This window comes from Labrus mixtus, chromosome 9 (assembly GCF_963584025.1).
Source record: "Labrus mixtus chromosome 9, fLabMix1.1, whole genome shotgun sequence".
Taxonomy (NCBI): Eukaryota; Metazoa; Chordata; class Actinopteri; order Labriformes; family Labridae; genus Labrus; species Labrus mixtus.
Window position 1 is genome coordinate 19,519,952 of NC_083620.1, and position 9,944 is coordinate 19,529,895.

The 9,944-nt window shown below is 40.5% G+C and overlaps 1 protein-coding gene across 1 annotated transcript; it reads left to right on the forward strand.

Moving 5' to 3' along the window:
* The first annotated feature begins 1,782 nt into the window (after positions 1-1,782).
* On the forward strand, positions 1,783-7,411 carry LOC132979879 (zona pellucida-like domain-containing protein 1). Its single transcript, XM_061045711.1, has 11 exons — positions 1,783-1,814; positions 1,977-2,100; positions 2,582-2,802; positions 3,178-3,362; positions 3,455-3,527; positions 3,661-3,758; positions 4,843-4,923; positions 5,205-5,373; positions 5,465-5,567; positions 6,272-6,292; positions 6,418-7,411. Exons 2-11 carry the CDS (start codon positions 2,004-2,006, stop codon positions 6,552-6,554), a joined length of 1,185 nt encoding a protein of 394 aa, XP_060901694.1. The 5' UTR covers positions 1,783-1,814; positions 1,977-2,003; the 3' UTR covers positions 6,555-7,411.
* Positions 7,412-9,944: the final 2,533 nt, after the last annotated feature.

The window sequence follows — 9,944 nt, forward strand, 5'->3', positions numbered from 1 at the left end:
ACGCTGGGTAAATGGACAATCTGGTGATGAGTAGAAGACTAAAAGCTGAGCTTTTATCCTCAGCTTGATTGTTGTCTAGGTGTGTGGATCCACACCCAGGTCCAGATGAACACACAAACAAGAAAACACAGAAAGAGGAAAGAGGAGGGGGAAAAGAGATTCCTCACGTGTACACTTTTGGTTGAGATGTCAGCTGCGGATTTGAAGGTCAAGAACAAACTGTCAAGCTCAACATTAACATGAGACAGATTTTAATTTAGACAAAAAAGTGCATTATAAATGAAAATCTAGACAATTATTTATGACCATATTAACTGTCAGGCAAAATCCTCCTTTGGTGATAGGGATATTATGTCAAGTAAAATAAACCATTAAAAAACAAAATGGATTACCTGTACAGTATCATCATATTCAAGCAACTTGGTTCAGTTGTCTGCATGAGAAGTTTCCGAATGTAATTGCCTTGAGGGTGTCCAATCTCCAGGAAAATAAAGAAAATACCAGGTGCATATGAAGCCTGCAAGAATTAATCTCTCAATTTTTGTGTGGTATTGATTTGTAATCCTGTGACCTATATAAATGTCTTTCGGCGGCAGCTGCATCTCACGTGTGGGTCTCTACGGCTGGTTTTGTGACCCGCAGGTCTCTGCTGCACTCACCGCTCTTTATCACTCTAATCCTTCATTTCAACAGTCATTTCGTGATGTATTCTGCGTGCTAAATGACCACAGATAACTGGAATGAGAGGAATGAATGCTATCATCTGTCTTCTCGGTCTAATGTCAACAATAATTGATCAAACTGGCCTTCCAACCTCGAAAGGAAGCTTTGAAAGCTGAGGTCAAGTTCAGGAAAGTCAAGACCATGAAAAATGTTGTTGTTGTTTTTTAAACAGATGGAATAAGTGTGAGGGTGTGCACCTGGTACTGTAGGACTCTTAACATGTTTAAGTGAACACGTCATGACAATAGCAGAGTGTCCTGTATTTGACGATGTGGTGTCATACATGTTGACAAAAGATTTGTGGAAACGCCCATCTTCCAACTTGACCCCAATAAGTGCCTTCTCTTCCCAGGTGGCTCACCTGACAAGATTAGGTTTCTGACTGTTCTCCAGACATTTTCTTCAAGTGAAAACTCAAACTTCACCTACATTTTAATGATTCTCCAAATATATGGGACTATGTATTTCTTTTCTTATGGCATGAAACACAAATTCTTGCAGAAATGTTGTGCAGTTTACGCTTTAAAAGTAGCAAACTTTTCAAGGCTTGAACATAAAAACTGTCAGGAAAATTCTCAATGTGATTGACAAGTATGTCACACAATAATCATCATCATCTGAAGCCATCATATGACAGGTTATTAATTAATACATTTTCTTAATACAGGGTCATCCAGGTCAGATTAAAACACCAAACACCTCAGAAGACAACAGGCTCCTCTCCTCTATTATGTGTGAGGTTCCTGCTGTAAAGAAAGCAAACATACTCTTACTTTATTAAGTTTCATGGTCTTAGGTGAAGGGGGCTGAATTTCATACACACTGACAAAGCCTTATGGACGTTGTTTATACATGTAACTTTGAAGAGGACTGTGTTGGGTTTCATCATTTGCCTCCAGGAGATGACCAGAGCACCTGAGCCACAAAAACTGAATTGTTTACACGCAAACTGAGGCAGCTCTTCCAAAGATGGCAATGACCTTGTTTCCATCCAATCCAACATCAGTGTTGTGACCAAACAGTGGTCACGTTCACCATATATAAAACATCCAGCTCCTCTGTTACCCAAATGCAGCATCGAGACTGAGGAGGTAAGATCCAGGATGCAATCCATTGATTGACAGCGCTTGTTTAAGCATCTAAATTTGGACTTTTTACGCTTCACTTCAGTGGACCTACAGATGTTCTTTTCTTCTGCCTTGTGCTGGATTTATTAGGATTTCCTGTGCTTGACATCCTTGTGTTTGCCTCAGCTCTTTCACAGAAGGCAGAGCAGTGAGATGGCTTATTTCAGCTTCCTTATCCTGACCTCCCTTTGTATTGCGGGCCGAGAGGCCCTCACCTTATCTGAATGTGGAGCATTCGCTAGACGACCTGGTGAGATGGCTTTGACCTTCAATCTCGTGTATTTATTCAGGACTAAAGAGGTTATATTGATTTTAGTTCAGATGTGGACCTTTAGGGAGGCCGTATTGATTCATTTTTACATCTGATATTTATTTAGCACAGATGAAAGAGTATTAATTGAGCTGCTAAATGTGTTTTGCAAAACAAAAATAGATTTTCAAACCTGCCCAATGAATAAGTAATTGATGATGTTTTCTTAACCATGGTTCTTCTTTTGAAAAAATATACTTTTACTTGTAGATATACAATTCAAAATGACTTTTTTTGATGAAATGACATGCTTTCATTTGATGTCTTTACCAATACACACAGAGCCATTTTCTCAATTTCCCCAGAATTCTACCATCTGAATGTGTCTCCTAAACAAGATTAAAGACAGTATAATTCTACCAAGGTAAAAAGCAAATCACATCACATTCCCTTAATAACAGAGCTTTCTTATCACCATCAGAATACACTGATATCTCTGTGGTGTGCGGCACATCTGCCATCGACCTGGCCATTCAAATCTGCCCCGTTGTTTACACCGGATACAACAGAAGCTTACTGATCCTCAACCACATCCGGGACAACATGGACTGTCAGGGGACGCTGGACACGTCGGTGGCCCCTCCTGTAGTGAGATTCAGCTTCCCCATCAGGGAGGGAAACGCCTGTGGGAGCAACTTCATGGTAAGTATTGCATCAATTCAGTTTCATAATTTAAAATCATAAGGGAGGGAGATTCTGGAAGGGGAGAGTTTTGAGCAGATTTAGGAAACTCAAAGTGTCTATGGGTGCTGTGTCTTTTTTTTTTGCCTTTAAATGAACAAGAAAGCACTGAGAGAAGAAAAAATAGATTTTCATCCAAACATACATGAGTCATAATTTCATGTAGCAGATACACGCAATCCCACCGGTCTCTATTTCTGAGAAGCATCAGATAGTTGTTCTGCTTTCTCTCACTCTGATTTCATCACGGCTGCCTGCTGTGCCAAAGACGTGCGGGCCAACATTTATTTTTAACCATTTTTTAAATAATCATGGTTCTGTTAAATAATTCCTCAGACCACGAGTGCACCGGGGACGGGAATATTCTCGGACTTCTCCAACATCCAGACGGTGAACGTCAGCGGGGTGATCCGATCCTTCGACCCCACCATGGGGACGATCACCTACAATGCAGAGCTTAAGTATTTCTATTCCTGTGCTTACCCACTGGAGTATCTCATTAACAACACCCAGGTGGACGTGTAAGTTTTAGTATGTAGGTTAAAAATTACATCAAGACTTCTAAGATTTCCCTTCTGTACCAAGTGTGAGCTCATCCTTTTCTTCCTCTCAGGTCATCCTCCTCCATCGCTCTGAAGGACAACAATGGGAGCTTCATCAGCACCCTCAGCATGGCCCTGTATAAGGTGCCACATGACACCCATCCCAAACACTATACGTAGCATTATTTCTGCCTGGCACAGACTATGAGTGTAACTGGAGGAGATTATTTCATGTAAAGATGTCCTTTTCTTTTTTTACCCACTCTTCCTCTGCCAGGATGTAAATTACACCACACCCCTGGTCATTCCACCTCTGGGTGTGGAACTCAGAACAAACATCTACGTGCAGGTGGAGGCATCCAACCTGACATCCCAGTAAGAACCATATACATTACACAGTATCTTTCTCCTTGACTGGTTCAGACTCGGATTCATACATCACACTTCAAAGACAAAGGTTAAAGAGATAACTATTGTACTACTTAAATATGTTCATTTCAGTCGCACATTTCTCCAACAGCTAGTTGATGTAGAATTTACTCTTTTTTTTAAGTTGCAGCACTGGCTTAGCTCAGTGGGCTCAGCGCCCCTTATACAGAGACTACAGTCCTTAACGCATTGGATACAGCTTCGTCTTCCGGCCTTGGACGTTTCATACATTTTGATCCCCAAAAACTCTCTCTTCCTGTCATCAATAACTGCTGAAAAGGTCAAATAATATTTTTAAATAAAGTCTGTTCAATGAAATACTGATGAAAGCAAATTTTAGTGACTGGATGAGGCCAAAAAAACTCAGATTAAAAAACAAGAATGAAAACCTGTACTCATCATGATTTAGGTACATGCTCACAAACACATTTATGATGACCTTATATTTATAATAATTAGGATGTCAAATGAAGACCAACACACACTGTCTGAGGCACTGATCTTCAAAGAAATCTGTTGCCATTGATGAGAACGTTAAATAAACCATGAGCAGAGTTCAGTGTTAGATTTATAAAAGCAGCCAGTGAAGAAAGTGATCCTATAAAAAATATGTTTCTGATAAAAATCAATGGCAGCTTTGTTATGGTCTTTAGAAACTATGAAACTAAAGCAACCCTTACACAAATTATGAACAATGATATTCTATACATTCACTTCTAAAAACAATGTGCTCTCTACTGCAGTCATTGATCAAACAACTCCAATTAAAGCATTTTTTTCCATGTAGGAAATTCGATAAATATGCAAGTTGGATTAAAAGTAAAGGTTAAAACGTTTACTTTTCACATCACAACATAAAGTATAAATGGCTCCATGAATGGAATCCTGAGTGAATGTCGAGATGAAAACCTCTCATCTCTCTGCGTCTCTGACCTCATGGCTGTGTCTTGATAGATTGTAAAATTTGAGGATTCCACCTGTGACCTGGAGTCTCTGACTCGGTGCTGGGGACCTCATTCTATCTCTACAGGTACTTTGTGCTCCTGGATCGGTGCTACGCCTCGACCAACGCGCAGCCTTCCAACTCCACCTTCTTCAATCTGTTTGTCTCGTAAGTCAGAAAAACACAGATAGACATTTGCTCTCATTTTAACGAGTGAACTTCTTTCAGGAATCTAAATTCCCTTTGGTGATGGTTTCAGGTCTACGTTTAAACCTTTACACATATCTACAGGTCTTCTTAATGCAACATGTGAACAGAGCTAACTGTAAATCCAAAGGGAGCCCTAGTCTTAGTTCAGTCTCCCTGCCTTTCTTCCATTAATACACTGCCTGTATGTATCCGTGTGATGTGCAAATGGGGCACTTGTGAGGTTCGCCTTTTATTGAAAGGTGCTCCAAAGATCAACTTACCACCATGCTGGAGAATGGGGATAGCCAAAAGGCACGCTTCTTCTTCCCGGCTTTCCGCTTCATCGAGCAGCAAAATGAGACTATCTCCACATACTATCTGCACTGCATCACCCGACTCTGTGAGAGCAGCACCTGCAGCACCTTCAAGGTAGCAAGGCACCACATGCATTTCAATTAACACATTTATAATTCCAAGCCAGATCTTCAACTTGTGTTTCTCTGTCTGGTTTGATCCACAGCAATGCAACCGGAAGAAGAGGAGTGTGGAGACCACGGTGGTCCAGGAGAGCATCACTGAGCCGTCTGTGCTCACTGTGCCAATAAAGGCCAAGACAGAGACCCGTGCGTTTGCTTTGTGCATTTCTACTGATGACAATGAGAATTTGAGGGAGTCAGGCAAAAGATCTGCACACTGTAATGCCAGCACCCAGGAGAATTAAAAAGGAAATATCTCACAGCAACTTTCATTAAAACTTGTCAATAGCAAGTTATTGAACAGTTTGCCGTTTTGATATCATTCTCACACTTCTTCTATTGTTCTCAGTAAATATTAAGCCACAGCTAGCAAGCAGTTAGCATAGCGTAGCAAAAATACTACAAGTAGGGGAGACAATAAAGTGAGGCTGTGTTCAAAAGTGACACAATCCAATCGTCAGTACTTCTATAACTGCAATAGAGGACGCAATTTGACAATTCGATTGAGTGAGTTAGGTGTTGTTGCAAGTTCTGCCGTATTTGGTTTGGGGAAGCCATAACTATTGGGCATGACAAACCCCCTCTAGGCTCTTATGGAAAGGAGGAATGAAAGAAATGTAGAAAAGAAGTGAAAGGGAAGGGTGTGGACTGCGAGAACGAAAGGGGAGGAGAGGGTTAGGATGGAATTTATGGGAACAGCAGAAGAGGTGTTGCTGAGGTGTGATCCTACTCCTGAAACTTTGCGATACAGTGTCACTAATATTTTGCTTTGTGGGTTAGGGGAACTAATATTTATTTAGTAAAATAATCTCCTTCAAATGTAACACTGACTCTTCTCGTCCTTCTTGCAGCTGCTCTTTCCAAAGAAGAGGGTAAGTACGTCATTTGTTGACTTGACTTCTTTATGAACAGCAACATTCACAAACTTCTCCTTAACTGCAGTGTGTCACAATGTCTTCAGTTGTCCCATAATGCTATTACTCTCATTTGTGCACAGCGATGTCTGGTGGCCAGTCTGATGGCAAGCGGGCGTCTGTTGGCCTAGGAATTGCTGTCGCTATCCTCGTTGTGATGGGGGTTGCAGCCATTTTGATGGCAGCATCTTTTTATAGAAAACTGAAGCGGCTAAGCTAGCAGCAGCCCAATAAATGTTGATGAGGGAGGGTCAGCACAGGCTAAATGATATAATGAGTTTGACAGGGTGACATTCACATACTGGTGGAGGTGCATTATGCATGTATGTAGGACTCCTCTGTACCGAATCAAACTATTGATTGGAGCACTTAATGTTTCTTTGCAATCCCTAAGGGGCTGTTTGGCTTTATGGAGGGTGATGTCTGAATAAAGCAGCGGTCATAATGGCATGGTAATACGGAAAGAAAGACAGAAAGAGAGAAAGACACAGAGTCACTAGGTTGGGTTCTTAAAGGTACAGTTTGACATTTTGGTCTCACATGTTTCTGGGTTTATTGGCAGTGAGTAAATATTTCTGTCCAATCCATTAATACATATTTACATCCATGTGTAAACCATGAACATCAGTAGATTGCACTTAAATTGAGTTTAACAATTTCAACTGACTTATGATGGCCTGTGCTGACATAATCTGTTTTAAAAGCATGTGTAATTCATTGAATTGAACTAGATGCTAAATGAGTTCTCCGTTACCCTGCATTCTGTTGGGGGTCGCACAGACTCCATGAATTCATTTTTAAAGATCCTAAGAGAATGAGCGGGTAAATTCAGTTATTTATGTGCAGAATGAGCATTTTCCAAAGGATGAATTCAAGCCTGTGAAAAAAAAAACCAGGGGGAACTCACTTAGTTTGAATCCTTGTAATAATGTTGAATCCCATGTGGCAACTGTTCTGAGAAAGTTTGTATATTTCTACGAAGTGAATGATTGCTGCTGTGTATATTTGTGCCATTTTTTCATGTCAGAGTGTGTATTATAACTGTAACTATTAAAGCTTGCAAGATGTGAAACAAGAGGCTGTGTTTTCTAACAGCAGACACTCACCTGCAGGACAAAGCATGGGCTGAAGTACAACCCTGTGTTAGAGTGCATTACAGTTTACATGAAACAATTCCTAACACACAAGAAGGTTTTGGTTATCATAAGTACATTTTAGGATTCTACAGAAAGAGAAAAGTATTCATTTATAAAGCTGAGACCTGGCACACATGCTGTTATATAACTAAAGGAAAGCTGGTCGAAAAAGTAGAACTGTTAAATATAGTAGTTTTTCAAATTCACACTTTGAGGAGTTTCCTTATAGGTTCAACTTTTGATGTGCTATATATAGTATAAAAGAAAGTTTGGGCCAAGGTTTGTGGAGTGATGTTTTTGTAACGATCATCCACTAGAGGGTGTCTAATCACCATTTTCTTCTTCATGTTAATTTTTGAGGGGCAGGTTTTACAGTCGAGATTTTCAGGACCAATCGATCACAGTGCCATTCATAAACACATTACAGTCAAGCACTCAGAAATGGAGGGAATCACAGCTTCTCCATTGTCAAACATGTGTGAGTCATCAATCAAGATTCGATTTGTGTCATTGTTCACAATTAACAAGCTTATATCTCTTCATGACATCATTATGGAGAGCAGAGGAGTTCATGATCTTCCCAAATTTCCGGGTTTACTTGAGGGTAAGATTGATGAGTTTTGAGAGTGACCCAGTGAAATGTGAGATGTCTCCTCCTGTACACCATGAAAAGAACAAGCAAGCAATCAGCTGGCTTGACAAATGATCTAATTACCAGTTCCTGTATTGTTAAGTAGGCCATGACAAACTCCGTGAGAAGACGACCCACTTTGAAACGGGAGGGGGATAAATCAGCTGTGCTGGAAGGTGGTGCCCCATTAAGACTGCAGTAACTGTATGTGCGGGATAAATCCCCCTTTTTATGAGTTCCCTGTAATTTAATTAAACCAACAGGGATAAAACGCATGCTCTGTCGCTCTCTAATGGTGTGGACATTAACCTTTGGATCCAGCTGCTTTGCCCTCTATAATGTTAATAGCCATGGGGGGGAAGCAGAATAGAGAGAAATTTGCAATGCACTTGCTGCTCTTCCCAGAGCATCTTTAACTGTCTCTTACTATATTTAAAGTCAGTTTATGTCGTACGCTTATTTGTAAGCAGCATTGTGTTGTTGCCATTAAATCTTTGTTTCCCATAATCTGCCAAAGACACGAGGATGAAATTGTCCTTTTTTAAAATCAGAATTTTGTTCTCGTTTGTCTCCAGCCGAAGGAATAATAGTCCTGTCATTTCCATTCTAATTAATATGCATAATGAGTCTGTCTGCGGGCCATACGTTAAGTTTAGTAGACAGCACAATCATGAAAAATTGATAGACCTGTTGTAATTTGGGGCAGGCATATGGACATGAAGACTCTGCGAATATGATGACTTTGAATAAACAGAGTCAGCGGCAAGCTAATGGGCTGATGTGATGTGCTAATGTGCTGCGACGGGTTCAGTGCAGGTAAATGTGAAAAACTTAACAAAGGTAGCACTCTGCTCGACTGCTGAGCAGGCGAAGGAAGCGGGAAGGTCCACCTGTTCCATTAACCTCTGGTAATGAGACAGTGAAGCTGGGAAACTGTGGGCAAAGAGCAATGTCATGGCCACGTCATATCAGAGAAAGTAAAGAAGAGCTAATGGGACACTTCTTTCTTTTCTACTTCCTGTTTGAGGGGATAGTGTAACATTTAAGGAAATGCAATAACCGTTTCTTGGGCAGTTCTTATGATAAGCTAAACTGCCTGAATCTTATCTTTAAGTCTCACCAATAAACACATGCACACAACTATTCCTTTTTTGCTCACATTTAATCATCCAACGTTGTGGAAACTGGAGCCTGCAGAAAAAAAAAATCCCTAATATTTTGCCTGTTATTTCAAGGCTTGACAAGCATTCCCCATTCAGCAGCTGGTGTTTGTGTGATACAATATGAATGCAGCATATGCCCAAGTGTATATACAGCATCAGTTCAGTCAGTGTGTGAGGAAGTGTTGGTCCAATTAGTGCCGAGAGTGGGAGTGGACAGGGGTGAATGTAGAACACGGGAACATAATGTGGAGCCTACAGGGGCTGTCCTGGGATACATTTAATTGACTGTAAATATCTGACAGGGTTTAGATATCTCCAATCACTTATTGCTGCAAAATGTACAACAAAAAGAGGAATCCAACGTCATGAAGACAGTGTGATTGGCATGAAGCTTGGAGCACAATGTGTTTTGTGCGAATATGAGAGCTTGAACCTCCAATTAGCATTCTTTCTTTTGTGAGTAAATCAGTTCCCATGGAGATTCAGAGTCAGGCTTATAACTCTAGAAAGAAAAACTTGACTGGTATGATTTTAGGGATAGAGAGTAAACTTAGAGCCAATCAGATTCCAGTGAGTTCAGCTCAGTTAAATGCCAAATCAGTAGTTGGAACATATTCAGCTGAGAGCAGGAAATTAAAAACCTGAAATGCTTTTGAAAAATGTGTTTAGATATGTGCCCT